At 44.6% G+C, this 16,096-nt stretch overlaps 1 protein-coding gene across 1 annotated transcript in view; it reads left to right on the top strand.

Annotated features, from left to right (window-relative positions):
• LOC115083338 (GDP-mannose 4,6 dehydratase-like) overlaps positions 1–16,096 on the top strand; it is a 492,002-nt gene that overhangs the window by 183,270 nt on the left and 292,636 nt on the right. The window contains exon 2 of the mRNA XM_029587140.1: positions 13,571–13,615. Coding sequence (XP_029443000.1) covers positions 13,571–13,615 — 45 coding nt within the window. The remainder of the gene's footprint in view (positions 1–13,570; positions 13,616–16,096) is intronic.

The raw sequence follows: 16,096 nt of genomic DNA, 5'->3' as shown, positions 1-16,096 counted from the left end.
ATGTGTACGTCAAGGAATTTAGTATTTTTTTTCACCCTTTTAAAATTCTTTGAAACAGATTATTTATCAGGGAGTTTTAAGAAAACCTGCTGGGTCAGCCCCGGGTCTCGGTGCTCTGCACTGCCATGTGGAAGAACTTGGTCTTGATTCCCAGTTTGTCTTCCACTCCCTCCCTGCCCCCAGGTCAGCTGGCACTGTGGGTGTTTCAGAGGCAGCATTCACAGGCACTGGGAGACGGGGGCGGCGGGAGTCGTAGACATTTTGCAACAATGACATCTAGTGGCCAGGTTTTAGGCCTCTGATTTGCGAGCCCTGGTGCATGCTCCCCTCCCATGGGCTGTCACTGCAGTGTCTGGACGGAAAGCATGTTGGGAGGGTATAGAATAGGGGAAAAAATCCCCAGATAGTCGAAAATGAAGGATCGGGGTGCCAGATCCTAGCTTTTGTTCTGACCGAGCAGGAAGCTCAGAGGAACAGAGGGAAACTACTAGGTTTAAAAAAAAACCAAAAAAAAACCCCAGATGAAGATTTAATGGGCAGCAGATTGGGACCCCTCCATCCCCCTTGAACCCTGACTATGTACACTCTGGAGAGAAAGAAGAAAGAGAGAGGAATGTGCAGTCCCCAGATTTTCATTTGTTTTGTTTTTTTCATTTTTTTTTTTCTGGGTTTCATTTCTTGAATGTATATTTTGTTTTGGTTAATTTGCTGAACATTAAAGAAAAAAAAAACAAACAAACCCAAAGCTGGGCTGCCCGAATCCCCTCCTACCCCTTCCCCCAAAAATGGTGGTGGGGCCGGAGACCTCTCTGACCCCTAGTTACCCCTTCCATGAGGGTCCTTGGATTGTGAAAGGGGGGCGGGAGGGATGGCCATTCACCTGCCCCACCTGCATCTCTTGGAAATGGCATCGGCCAGCCCTGAGACCAGCACCATAGTGACATCAGAATAGTGCTGCTCGCAAGGGGCCAGCTGGCGCTATTTTTAAAGGGACACAGAGGTAAGTGAGTGGCCACTTCTGCCCCTTTCATGATAAAGGAGCCCCACAAGGGTAAGTAGCAGCTTTTTTTTTTTTTTTTTTTTAAAGTGAGCAGTCTGAAGGGATTTGGGGAGGTCCTGGCCGGGCTTGTCTCAGCTTAGCCGGGGTAGGGCCCAGGCACCAGGTTATTGATGGGGGGCTGCCAGAGAGGCCTTGGGAGCCCTTGACTGGCAACAGATTTTAAAAATAAATACATTTTATTTTATGTAATGTGTATTCAAAATGAAATCAAAGGAAAATCAACAGCTTGTTTTGCTCTTTCGTTCCATTTTGGAAAAAAAAAATGTAATAGGAAATGTGAATGGCATTTCCTATATTGTTTAAAATGAATGCAGATTCTTAGCAAGAGGGGGGATTTAATAAATACATTAAAATACTTCTAGGATAAGTAATGCAGACTAGGTAAGCATTTAACAGTAGAAAAGAGGTTCTAGATTAGAGCTTCTCTACCTTTTTTTATATCAGGGCACACTTTCATGTTTGCTTGATCCTCGTGGTGCACCGAACCAAATTTTACGTCATGTAGTCAAACCTGCTGGTCACTGGTCATGTGACTGAAAATGCCAGGAAATGTACTCTTAACTAAAGTGAACCGTCTAAAAAGTCTAAAATAGAATTAGACAAGTTTAGAAATAATGAATGGGGATCATGGCAGAATCAATGGCAATGTGTATGCACTTACAGTATTTTTGTGATTTTAGCTTCATTCCCCAAGCCAGCTTCCACATTCCCCTGCAGGCCTCCACTCTCCACTGATATTTAAATTTCCTAACAGCGGTCTTTGGAAACTCAAAGCCACTCTTATTGATCCAAACATAGGGCCGGATTTTAAAAGCCCTGAGCGCGTAAATCCGGCTGGATTTACACGCGCAGGGCACTCGCGTGCCGGCGCGCCTATTTTGCATACGCCACCGGCGCGCGCATAGCCCCGGAACGCGAGTAAGTCCCAGGGCTTCGTAAAAGGGGCGGGAGGGGGTGTGTCTGGGGGAATGTCCGGGGTCAGGGGGCGGTTCGGGGCGGGTCCGGGGGCGTGGCGCCGGCCCGGGGGCGTGGTCGAGGCCTCTGGACCAGTCCCTGGTTCGGGTGATGGCGCGCCAGCAGCCTGCTGGCGCGCGCAGATTTATGCCTGCTTTTGGCAGGCGTAAATCTGCCAACAAAGGTAGGGGGGGTTTAGATAGGGCCAGGGGGGGGGGGGGGGTTAGGTAGGGGAAGGAAGGGGAAGGTGAGGGGAGGCGGAAGGAAAGTTCCCTCCGAGGCTGCTTCGATTTCAGAGCGGTCTCAGAGGGAACAGGCAGTGTGCGCCGGGCTTGGCACGCGCAGGTTGCACAAATGTGCACCCCCTTGCGCGCACCAACCCCGGATTTTATAAAGTCCGTGCTTGCGTAAATTTATAAAATCTACCCCATAGTGAACATGGTGAATGAATGTGAGATTTCATTTTATTTACATTTTTTTCAGTGTGAAAGGTAACTGAATTTTGAGTGTTTATGAAAGATATGTGAATGGTTGAAGCCCTGATGATTGGAGCTACTGCGCACAAGTTTGAAACTTGTGCTAATTCAGCCCCTTTGGTTGTCCACTCACTGATTAGCCTATGAATGAGAACTAAAATCCATATTTTCTCACATGGATAAAAATATTATCACTAATTTAATATACAGTGCTTTTAAACTCCTTTCCTGTTTTTAAACTGGCTTACCAAGTATTTTAAACAAATAGAGAAATTTAAAATTTTATTATGAAAAATAACTTATTACATCCAGCTTATAAAAAAGATTATAAACCTTTTTTTTTCCCAATCATCTATCAAATATGTTAAAACATCACAGGGCAGTCAAATAATTTATTTAAAACTGTTCCCAGAAGAAGGGACTGCTGAGAGATGATGCAAGAGGTCCATAAAATCTTGAAGGCAAAATCGAGAACGGTTATTCACCCTTTTAAACAATACTAACAGCAGACATTCCATGAAGCTAATAAGTAGCATTTTTAAAACAAATTGGAGAAAACATTTTTCACCCAGCACATAACTACACTGTAAAATTTGTTATACACACAAATACACACTGAACATGAGGAGAAAAAAAAGAAAAAACATTCTAAATCTGTCCTTTTTTCCACACATCACTGCAGCCTCTTTATAGCACACTGCCTGTTCCCTCACCAAATACAGAATATTTGACAAGAAATTAGAGAGGGAAAAATGGAAACAAAAGCTGAACTGGAAACCCCCAAAAAACAGAGTCTGCTTGCAGTGAAACACCAAAGAAATAACAAATGCATTTTTCCTGTACTGTAAAAAATATAGAAATATTCAGATGCACATTTTCCAAAAATGGCACAGAAAATCACATTTTCTCCACTTCCCATCTCAGAAAAACAGAAGCAATAGCATTCTCACTCACCTACCCTCCCAAGGCCCAGCAGTCTTGCTCCCCAACGCCCTCTCCCCTTCCAGGTCTCCAGCAATCTTGCTCCCCCCTTCCAGGTCTCCAGCAATCTTGCTCCCCCCATCCCCTATCCCCTTCCCTTCCAGACCTCCCAGCTAGATTCATATGCAATGGAATAATGCAAAAACCGAAACACAAGTATTCCTCATAAAATAAAATCAAGAAATATAAAGCCATCAAAATAGAAACCATACTAATAAAAAAACAATGTTATGCTCCCCTGCCAGCAGATGGAGACAGAGCAAGCTGACATCACAGTATATATACTCCTGCAGTGACCCCAACCTGCCAGTATTCTCTGTCTCCAGCAGATGGTGGATGTGCATCTCCCTCTGGGGATTGCTTTTGGTTTTTTGGACGGAGAAAGGAAAGAAAACCCTGCTCTCCTAGGTGATACGAAAAGGTCCCTCCCCCATTTGAGAATTCCTGAGGTGATTTCCGTGGTCCCTCAGAGGTGTATCTTGGTCCAGTAGCCAGTTCCTGGTGTGTACTTAGCTGCTCGTTCAGCTGAAAGGCAGCGAGTGCAGGAGGTTGAGTGTGGCGGTGATGGCTGATGCCGTCTCTCCCGCTCTCCCCCCTTCCGTGGCTGGCGACCATCTCTGTACTTAGCCGGTAAGTGCTGAGCTCAGGTAAGGTTTCCAAAAAAAAAAAGAGAAAGGAAACAGAGACAGGGTTTTAGGACTTTGTCTGGTCTCCATTCTCGGCGTGCCATCCCAACGTTTGTTCCTCCTACTGTTGGGGTTGGGGAACTGGTCAGCCTGGTGGGTTGAGCAGCTAGGCCCCACAGTTAGGCTTTTTGCTTGCATGCCACGTGGTAGACGGCAGCAGCGTTTTCGCAAGCCCCTATTCATGCTTTGCTGCCCTCTACAGGCCGTTGGTGTGCACAGTGTGTGCTCGGTTTTGGGCGCGCCATTTGCGTTCACAAATTTTGAACTGTTTCAAATACCTTGGCTTGGCGCACAAGTTGTGTGTGTGCCTTGCCTCGCTTACTTCTCTGATGCTTAATGTTTGTGCACATACATTTTTGAGTGTGAACTGTTTAGATGCACATTTACCGACGTGATGGTGTTGGTAAACAAGAAGCCTAAGTGCCTTTCTCTTTGTGTTGCCTGTCATTTTAGGGCTTCTCAGCTTGACCTGTCTTCCAACATGTGTCAGCACTGTTCGGACGTTCAAGGAGAGTTCTCTTACTCCAATTTTGCTAAGGCTGGCTCCTCCCATTCTTGTGACTGGTTATGGTTTTGGCTGGAGGGATACCAGATCTTGGTTCTCCTTTGATTGGCTGCTCTGCAGGAGAGGGCAGTTATGTGGGCCCCTTTCCAATGCCTTCTGGGCTTGGTCTGGATCTAGCTGCTTTTTCTTGGGTGGAATTTTTTCAAGGCTTACAAGCTTTCCTTCAGGTGCAGTCCTCCGCTTCACCCAATCCTGGCAGGTTGGACCCTCAGCTGGTGGTTCCTCCCTCTTCCAGTCCTATGCTAAAGCACCGCGGCTCACCTCGGCGCTCTGCGAGTATTCCCGACAGGAACCCGGATGGCACTGATGATGAGGCAGATCCTGATTCCCTGGAAGATGGGGAAATTCCTCCAGGACTGGAACCGAATCGAACCATGTTGTGGTTCTTTCATAGAGATGAATTGCTGGTCCTGATTTCCCTGACTTTGAAACAGCTGGATGTTCCTGGTATGGATGCCATGTCTGAACCGAAGAGGAATCCCGTTTTGGTTTCCTTGCATAAAGCCTCTTGTTTTTTCCCTGTGATGGACACCTCTCAGGAATTGATTGATCTTGAATGGGACACCCCAGAGGCAAATTTTAAAGGGGGTCAGACATTGGAAGGCCTGTACCTCTTGGATCCAGCTGTGAGGGAGCATTCACGTTTTCCCAAAGTGGATGCACTGATATGTGCTGTCTCTAAGCGGACGACTATCCCCATGGAGGGAGGAGCGGCCTTGAAGGATGTCTTTGATAAGAGGATTGAGGCTATACTTAAGAAAACCTTTGAGGCAGTGGTGATGACTTTACTGATTGTTTCCGGTTGGGCCCTCATGGTGCAATCTTGTCTGCTTCTCTCTCAGGAGGTTGATTCTGGAGGGAATTCCAGAGCGGTTATGGCACGCACTGCCGCTTTTTAGCAGATGCAGGCTGCAATTTGGTCTGTACCTCAACCAGAGGAGTAGCTTCAGTGATAGCGGCCAGGCGTCAACTCTGGTTGCAGTATTGGTCAGTTGATGTAGCCTCCAAAGCTAATCTTACCTAGATGCTTTTTAAAGGCTCACTCTTGTTTGGGAGCGAGTTGGATAGACTGGCCAGTAAGTGGGGCGAATCTCTGGTTCCTCGGTTGCCGGAGGATAAGAAGCAATTGCAGCGCCTCTTTGGTATGAGGGGTCATCTCCAGGGTTCCAAGCAGTTTCATCCCTACAGAGGATCAATCTTTCAGAAGGCTCAGTCTTTCGGTAGAACTCAGTCTTTTTGTCCCCGGCAGCCCAAGAGAAGAATGGGCTTGGGTGGTGGATCTATATGAGCTTCCCAATGAAGGTTTGCCGACCCACCATTGAGAACAAGAGATAGGGGGATGCTTCTCTCTCTTTTATCATAGGTAGGTTGAGAACACATCGTATCAGTGGGTCCTGGAGATGATACGAGAAGGATATGCACTGGAATTTCGCAGTATTCCTCGGGACTTGTTCATGGTGTCTCCTTGCCACTCCCCACATAAGAAGCAGGCAGTGGATTTTATGCTTCAAAGGCTCCTTAGGCTGAGGGCTCTGGTTCTGGTGCCCACATCTCAAGAAAGTATGGGGCGATATTCCATTTATTTTGTTGTGCCCAAAAAGGAGGGTTCCTTTCGTCCCATCCTGGATCTCAAAAGGGTCAACTGTGATTTGAAGGCGACTCATTTTTGCATGGAAACCTTACGCTTTGTGATAATGGCAGTGCAATCCGGGAAATTTCTAACCTCTCTTGTCCTGTCCTAGATCTACCTTCATATTCCTGTTTGGAATACCAATGTTTTCCAAGGTTATGGTGGTAGTAGCGGCAAGCTTGAGAAGAGAAGGGATCCTGGTGCACCCATACCTGGATGACTGGCTGATTCAAGCCAAGTCTCAGGAAGCGAGCCGCCTGGTGACACACAAGGTGATCACCTTGTTGTAGGAGTTTGGTTGGGTGGTAAACCTGGCCAAGAGCAGTCTTCAGCCATCTCAATCATTGGAGTAACTAGGGGTTTGGTTTGACATGAGACAGGACAAGATTTTTCCTGCCGGACTTTCGGATTCAGAAATTGATGTCTCAGGTGCGTCAATTGGTGAACACTCTATGCTCAACGGTGTCATCCTATCTACAGGTGCTGGGCTTGATGGTGGCAACCCTGGAAGTGGTGCCGTGGGCAAGGGTGCATATGTGTCCTTTTCAGCACTCCCTACTGTCTCGTTGGAACCCGCAGTCTCAGGACTATTCGGTTTGGCTCCACTTGCCGATGGAAGTCTGCTCTCACCTCCAGTGGTGGTTGCAGGAGGCTCTTCTGAGAAAGGGAATGTCCTTGTCATTCCCAACCTGGTTGAGTTTCCAGGGTTGGGGGGCTTACTGTTAAGAGCTGATGGATCAAGGGCATTGGAATGCTGAAGAGTCCCTCTGGAATATCAATCGCCTGAAAGCCCGGGCGATCCAGTTGGCATGCTTGCAGATCAGCCCCAGGCTTCAGGGTGAAGTGGTGTGTGTGATGTCAGACAACATGACTACGGTGGCCTACATCAATAGCCAGGGATGAACCAAGAGCCCAGCAAATATCGCAGGAAATAGACCAACTTATGGAATGGGCAGAAGGACACCTACAGATGATTTTGGCCTCTCACATTGCAGGAAAAGACAATGTAAGAGCGGACTTTCTCAGCAGGGAGAGTCTGGAACCAGGAGAATGGGTGTTGTCAGCAGAGGCATTTCAGCTGATTTTGGAGTGCTGGGGCCTTCCATTCCTAGACCTGCTGGCGACTTCTCACAATGCGAAGGTTCCTCAATTCTTCAGTCGCAGGAGAGATCCATGTCCCTGGACATAGATGCTCTCATACAGGTTTGGTTGCAAGACAAGTTGCTTTATGCCTGCTGGGCAGGATAATTTGCAAAATCGAAAGCCATAGGGGGCTAGTTCTCCTGGTAGCACCAGACTGGCCCAGGTGTCCATGGTATGCAGATCTTTGAAGAATTCTAGTAGAGACCTCCCTTCTTTTTCCGTTGCACATGGATCTGTTGCAGCAGGGACCAGTTCTTCGTGACGATTTGACTTTGTTCTGTCTTACGGTTTGGCCCTTGAGATGGCTCACCTGTTGAAACATGGATATTCTTCTGCGGTGATTGCCACCTTATTCCGTGCTCAAACATTTTCTACTGCTTTAGCTTATGTGCGGGTCTGTAGAGTATTTGAGGCCTGGTGTGAGGAGCGTGGTGTTCTTCCTCGTTCAGTTAAGATCCCACACATTCTGGAATTTTTGCAGGATGGGTTGCATAAAGGATTAGCCCTTAATTCCTTGAAGGTGCAGGTTGCAGCTCTTGCCTGTTTCAGAGGCCCAGTGAATGGTGATTCCTTGTTGTCTCTTCCTGATGTGATCCATTTTTTGAAGAGTGAATCATTTTAGGCCTCCCTTGAGATTACCAGTGGAGTCTTAACTTGGTGCTGGCAGGCCCTATGTTCCGACCGCTGCATAGCCTTTCCTTGCAGTTATTGACCTTGAAGACAGTGTTCCTGGTAGCCATATGTTCTATGTGTCGAATTTCTGAGCTGCGTACTGTTCCATCCTTTTGCCCAAAGTGGTCTTGGAATTTCATTTGAATCAGTCTATTTCCTTGCCGACCCTGGATAAGGTTAGGGATGAGGAGGAGTATAACCTTTTGTGCCCCTTGGATGGCAAGAGACTTGTTGTGCGGTATCTGGAGGTTTCTGAACCTTTCCAGAAGATGGATCGCCTATTTGTCCTCCATGGCAGAAGTAAGTAGGGTGCTCCAGCTTCGTGAGCTACAAAAGCTCGCTGGATTAAGGAGGTGGTCATAGCCGCATATGTGGATGCTGAAAAGCTGTTGCTTACTCAGATTAAGGCTCATTTCACTAGAGCTCAGGCAGTATCATGGGCGGAGGTTAGATTGTTGTTACCCAATGATATCTGCTGAGCTGTGATGTGGTCCTCCTTATATACTTTTTCCAGAGTTTTATCGTCTGGATGTGCAGTCCCTGGAGGATGCAGCCTTTGCATGTGCGGTGTTAACTGGACTGCGGGCAGCCTCCCACTCTGTTCAGGAGTAGCTTTGATACATCCCACTGGTCCTGAGTCCATCTGACTACACGCTAAGAAATGGAGAAATTAATTACCTGATAATTTCGTTTTCCTTAGTGTAGGCAGATGGACTCAGCTTCCCATCATTGGCTGCCACATGAGTGTTTCAATAGTCATCCTATTGGTCTCCGGGTCCCAAGGGACTATTGGTAAGTGTTCATCCAGTCCACAGATTGGGGTACCTAGATTCTTACATGAGTTCAGTGTTTCTTGTTGGTTAAGTACAATTATGGTTGCCTGTTTTTAATCAAGTTTTTTGGTAGTCTGTCCACAATTGTTTTTGAAGAGGTAGGCTGGGGTCACTGCAGGGTAATATATATTGTGACATCAGCTTGCTCTGTCTCCATATGCTGGCAGGAGAGCATAACCCACTGGTCCTGAGTCCATCTGTCTACACTAAGAAAAACAAAATTATCAGGTTTGTAATTTCTCCATTCAAAACAGATTATGACTAGAGCATCTAATAAATAATAAGCATAAAAACAACTTTAAACATTTCCCAAAAATCAATTAAATATTTCAGAACAGTAGAGATATTAAAACTAATAAAGAAAAAATTGTTCACCTCTTCATGTCTGGGAACTTTTAATTTCTAGTCATCCTGAGATTGGCCTAAATTAGTGGAGAGGAGGCAGAGGTGGGGGCAGGAGAGGAGGGAATAAACAGACTTTCTCCTCTCTTTCTCGTATAAACATACTTTCATTCACACACATGCACCCTTCTACCCTGTCCTTCTCATTCTCCTTTCACGTCTTCACTTCTCCTTCCCAGTTTCCTTCCCTTTCACTCAGCTCTCAGTCACTCACCCACCTCCTCTTTCCTTTCAGTCACTCAATACCCTTTTCCTCACACTCACCTCCCTCCCCTCTCTCCCACTCAAACCCTTCCCTTCCCTCTCAGTCAGTCACCCCCTCCCCTCATGGTCAAAACCTGCCATATGACTCATACATCCCCCTCCCGGTGGTCCTTCTTTCTGTTAGTGGGAAGCCCACCGGCAGGTCATCAGTTGGCCTCTCTTGTGCACAGGCTCCCACACTCAGTCACACTCCTCCCTCTCACCCGGTCCTCTGCCTCTCCTGGAATCTGAGGGGGAAGCAAGGGAGTCCCGCAACCTTCTAACTCAGGTCATTGGCAGATTGGGGTGTGCTGTAGCCATGTAGCTTCTTGATTTTGCCGGTGGCTGGCGACAGTTGAGGTGTGTGTGTGGTCTGCAACATCTTTTTGATTTTGGTCGGCAGGTAGGCTAGAATGTGCTGGCGGCTCGACGGATGTCTTCTTTGGCCACTAGAAGGATAGGTTCCAAGGCGGCCTCGATGGATTTTTCGTTTTTTGTGGCCCAGTAGCTGCTGGAGGCCCCATGTGCATAGGGCTAAGGACACTTCTGCTGCATTTCCTAACGTTTTCATCGGGCCTGCTTCTGCAGCAGGGCCTGAAGTTTTCAGGAAAGCTCACAGTATATGCTGAAAAAAAATACAAAAAAAAGCATTCTCACACACACATATATAGACAGGCATTCTCTCACACACACATGACTGCAGGCAGGCCAGGGCCTCATTTTTAGCCATCACAGGATGGGCTCCTCAGCGGCCTGGGCTGCTTCTTCTACTGCCGCAGGATGTACTCCGCGAAGGCCTGGGCTGCTTCTATGGCCACCGTGGGACAGGCTTTGCGACAGCACAGCCAGACCTGTTTGTGAAGGATGGAGGCCGTGCCACATGGTCCCTTCCTCCTCCTCAGCTGTCATGCTTGATGACGTCATTCAGGCGCTGGCAGGTGAGAAGGAGGAAGTGGCAGGAAGTACTGCAAGGCAACAATTTTCCAATTTGTTAGGATCAGGGAGCATGAGTGAGGAGACTGCAGCAATACCAGGGGGAGGTGGACGGTGGCAGAAAGGACATGGGTTGTTTCACTTGCCACCAATGAGATTGCTCCTTCCATTGCCGGTGGAAAGTTTGAGGGTGTCTTCCCCCCCCCCCCCCCCCCCCAATGCTTTGGGTTGATAAACAACTAGCACATACTATTTGCGAGTTCCCACATGGGGGAGCAAAACACACACTTCTCTCATTTATGCAAAGAGCCTTCCCAGCTTAACAGTACACTCTTTTTAGTTAGGGAAACCAAGGGTTCCCAACAGGTACAATAAGGCAAAATTATGTCTGCTTCTGCTTGTCCCTGATGACCTAGTGGCATCCAGCAATCCAGTGATAAAGCTACAAGAAAATTGAGGCACGCAAAGCATGATGCTCAAGGGATGCAAACAAGTCAGGTGGTCAGAGTATTCACAATTCAGATTCAGCAGATTTGGTGGTGCTTAAAATCAGGCCTGCGTGTGGCTGCTGAGGGCTGGAATTGTGCAGCCCTGAAAAAATGATGCTCTTTCTTTTCTGACCAGAAACGCAGAACGCCGATCTGTAATAACATAGCTGATTATTTTAAGTACAAGTTTATAAATAGTTCAAAATAATTTTCTCATTTACCAATACCTAGCTCAAATTTACCTGCAGCTACCAGTACTTGGTCCTCCTTTGATAATATTGATCCCTCCACCATCATCTGGATAATATCCAAAATGAAAATTTCATCCAGCCTCTTTAATGCTTACCCAGGTTACATTTTAAAAGCTGCTTGCGAACCTTTGGCCCTAACTTGAGCTCATCTTGAAAACATTTCTCTCAATCTAGATATCTTTCCTGATCTATTAAAACAAACTTCTGTCTTGGATATATCTAATGATTTCAGTAATCTATGACCACTACACTAACCTCACCTGCAAAAATTTTTGAATCAGTCATGCTGCACCAATTAACTAAATAATCAATGACAATACCATCTTTCACCCAAATCAGCATGGTTTCCGGAAAGGATATAGTACGGAAACTTTACTTATATCCTTACTCGACACAATAATCAGAGGTTTTGATTCAAATACAGATTGTACCTTGGTGTTGTTAGACATCTCAGCTGCTTTTGATACCATTGATCATTCAATATTATTATCCGGCCTTCATTCAAGCTGGATTACTGGTTTAGTTCTTAATTAGTTTAGATCTTTCCTGATTGCCCCAACAAATAAACATAGGTTCTTATCATTTCAAGTGGTACACTGTCCCATCTGATGTTCCTCAAGGATCATCCTTATCAGCTATTCTGTTTAACATTTACCTCCTTCCCCTGTGTCACCTTTTCGCAGGTCTAGGCATAGATTTTAAAATCTATGCTGATGACATTCAGTTCTTCATCTCCTACAGAAATTCCTGATCACATACACTTTCTTTTGTGAAACTGTGTCTTAGCTCCATCAATATCTGGTTAACACACAACCATTTGAAATTCAACCCATTAAAAACTGAGATATTACATTTGTCCGCCATTCCACAGTCTTCATGCCAACCACCTGCACATCTCCAATTAGATAATTATACCATTCCCATTACAACAAAAGTGCATAATCTTGGAATCACCATGGATTCTATTTTATCCATGTCTCACAATATTTCTGCTTTGGTTAAAACATCATTCTTCAAAATTCATCTGTTAAAGCGTCTGAAACCATTATTATACCCTCAAGACTTTTGAACTGTACTACAGGCCCTCATTCTAATAGGCTTCGATTATTGTAATGCTTTATATCTAGGTCTTCCAACCACCGCCATTCGCCCTCTTCAATTAATCCAAAACACTGCTGCATGCATCCTGACCAGTTCCAAGCAATGCGATCACATAATGCCCGTTCTCTCTTTGTTAAATTGGCTATCTGTTTCCTACCGCATCCAATATAAAATCATCATGATCATTTACAATCTGCTCTATAAAACCTCAAATATTCGGGTTATGCTCAAGCCTGCGTGTTTATCAGCCAACTCATCATCTTCGTTCATTAATAAAAGCCTTCTTGAAGTACACTTCATAAAACTAGCCAGATTAGATCTAACCAGAAAACTAGCTATCTCGGTCACAGGTCCTGTATTGTGGAATTCTCTTCCTGATTACTCAAGGCTTGAATCCAGCACTAAAGAATTAAAAAATAAATTAAAGACCTATTTATGCAGCTTGGCATTTAATCTTTTAACTACTGACTAAGGTTCCCTTTCCTCTTATTTCTTTTCTATGAAATTGTACTACCTTATGTTTATGTGGTTTGTAATTTATTTTGCATTATTGTAGGCTCTATTTTATTATGTATGTCGAAGATTTTACTTGTTATGTATATCTTTATGGAAACTGCTTTGATAGTTTTTATGATGAAGAGGTATATAAGAAAATTTTAAATAAATAAACATATTTCATATTTCTTGCTTGTACAAACCCTTTTCTGTTGCAGCTTTAGCAACATTTCATTGGAATGGGAAGCCAGTATTTCTTTATCAGGCTCTCATCACTGTTCTCAGCAGAGGGCACATAATCTTGCGGGTTACTGCACAGCCCTCATTTGGAACAGAATAGAGAGGGATAAGATTGTAGTCATATCCTGAGTAAAATCAACTTTTACAATGTGTGGAGCAGAATTAATTTTTGTATGACAACATGATCAGATAAAAATGCAATGAAACAGGAAAATGGTGTATTTGCATCAGTCATGCAGTCATAATAAAGCACTTTTTAATTTGGTGGCATTGCCTATCACTGTCACCCAGTAAAAAAAAAAAAATGCCTACTCTGATCCGAAATATGCCTGTTGCCATTGTAAGTTGACCGGTTGCAACTTAGCTACCACATTCCTGACACTTTTCTTTCTCTCTCTCCTTCTCTCCTCTGCCCAGGATGGCTCCTACTTGGCTGAATTCCTATTGGAGAAGGGCTACGAGGTGAGTGATCAGATGAGTCAGCACAGAACTGATGGAATCACTGGGATGCAGCGGGCCTCCGGCTTCCCCCTGTCTGCTGTTCTCCTCCCGTGTGCTTTCCACTCCAAGCTGAGATAAGAAAAATCAAAGCCCCAGCGAGGAATGTGCAGCACGGCCTGTACTCGTGCCAGCTTATTGTCCTGTTTATCATCCCAAGTTCAGCTCATGGATTCCCTCTGCCCCTTGGGTTTACAGCTGCTCTCTGCACTTCCTGCTCAGTCAGATAAGCAGAGCCTTGCACAGGCCAAGGCTGTAAAGAATTATTCAGTAATTTATGATGAAAATGCGCCACATTTAAGAGAATAAAAAAACCCCTATCAGTAAAGTCTCTTTGTTATTGCTCAGTGCAATTTGCAAATTAATCTTGTTACTTGGTGGCAGACTTGTATTGCAAAATGAACCTTTAAGGTTATTTCTAATAGTCTGACTTCTTTAATGAAGCTCAAATTTAAAGTATAATGGTAAGTACCTTTTTTGTAAAGTTGTTCAACTATATTGATTTCATTCCAAGTGTAATGCAATCTTGCGGACTGAGCTTGATTCTGCCTTATGTTTTGAGATTTGTCACTTTTGTAAGACTGCTCAGATTTGTACCCCTAGCAAATGTGTAAGCTCCTCCCCCTGCCACCACCAAAACTGCTTGTAATATGCCCCAGGTATTTCTTTCTAACCCCATTCATGCACATAAGAATGGCTTCTGTTACATGGATTTTGGTTGCCAGCTACCAGATATGAGAGTGAAGCAGCTATTGCATGGTACATCAGCTGTATTGTGCTCATGCCGGGCACTTTGCCAGAGATGCCAGTTCTATGAAGGAGAACTTGGGTGCAAAAGAAATAAAAGAGCACAGCTATATTGTCCAAGTCTAAGCATCCATTCACTGGAACAGCGTGCATAATACTGCTAACTCATCCTCTGACCTCTGTCAAGGTCACTTTTGCTCGGCTTCTCTGAAAATACAGAATGCACTCTCTGCCTTGGAATGATGAGGTGTCTGTATTGTTGCTCAAGTTCTTCTTTATAGGAATTGTTTCATCCACACCGTAGCACTGCCAAGTGGCCTGAGTTTTGGAGGGAACCTTTTTGGCCGGTTCAGCGCTCAGCCTTACTCTTTCCATTTTGAAGTGTGTGCTGGAGCTGCCAAAATGCATGAAGGAGTGGGTTAAAGTGTCTCTCCAGAAGGTGGGTCACGATGCACCTCTGGCAAAACTCTGCACACGAAAAGTATGAGAGGTGTAAGAGTGCATCCCACTGGTTACTGGTGTCTGGATAAAGGGAAATGTTTTCTGCTTTTGCCAACCCGTTGCAAGCATGAAGCGTGCACATGAAATGGAGACAAAATGATGACCGTGCACTAGGAGTGTGGAACCCTTGCAAGGCTCTGTGGGGTGGGGGTGGGGAGAAGTCAGCCTCTTTGCAGTCTATGGAGAAGAATTCAGGTAAGGGTTAACTAGCATTCCCCTGCTTTTGCAATTAGGATTTTGTCCTCACCTCATAGAATTAGTTTTTTTGTTTTCCTGTTACTGTGCACCTTTCCCACTGGTTGTTATGAACAGCATGCAACGAAAACCTGCCTCTTATTTCCTCAATTGAAGATGAAGGTGAGTCAGAAAATAATACAGGTACACACAGATTGAATTCTTTTATCTTGCATGGTGTCCTTTTCTGCTCTCTCAAATGCTGTGGTAGAATTACGTTAGCTGTTTAATAGTCGAGGATTTCATTTGCTGGTGAAATATCTAGTTTCTGTTACCATTGATTATATTTGATTTAGTGCAGGTCCTCTGGGTCAACTTTATTTTCACACATGGAAGGGAGTTCTGCAATTTGTTTTCTTCCAGTAGAAGAGGAAACTTTTTTTCAGACTAACAAACTATTCAAATAATTTGGCCATTTTTGCTAAGCATAAGTGAGAAATGCTTTTCCTGGTCTTTTTTTTTTTTTTAAATTTTATGCAATAGTGTACACTGCTGTTACTTTTTTTTTTTTTTGAGAGGAACCCTTCTGTAGTTTTTACTTATGTATTTAAGAGATTTATCTGCCACTTATTTACAGCCCTAAGTGGCTCACAGCTAAATCATGCATAAAAATTCAATAAAATCATAAAGCAAACTAATGAAAACAATAGTCAAAACCAGGAATAGGTTCCTAAAATAGGTCATGTATAAAACGCTAGGTCAGCAGGGGAAAGAGTAGATCATAGGCTGAATGGAACATTTATAACCTTACTACTTATTTGTTTGTTTGGATTTCTTTAAAAATATTTACTGAGCAAAAAAAAAAAAAAAAATCTACTCATTTTGCATTCTTGGCTAGCTTATCCGGTCTGCACACATTTGGACTTGCCATCAAGCTTGTTGTATACCTGTCTGGCAAACAAATCAATCTTTCATCACTTTTTACAGTAATGCTCTCTTTTACAGATTAAGCATTTTGGCAGC

This window comes from Rhinatrema bivittatum, chromosome 2, assembly GCF_901001135.1.
Source record: "Rhinatrema bivittatum chromosome 2, aRhiBiv1.1, whole genome shotgun sequence".
Classification (NCBI taxonomy): domain Eukaryota; kingdom Metazoa; phylum Chordata; class Amphibia; order Gymnophiona; family Rhinatrematidae; genus Rhinatrema; species Rhinatrema bivittatum.
This window is presented reverse-complemented; position numbering and strand designations above follow the sequence as displayed.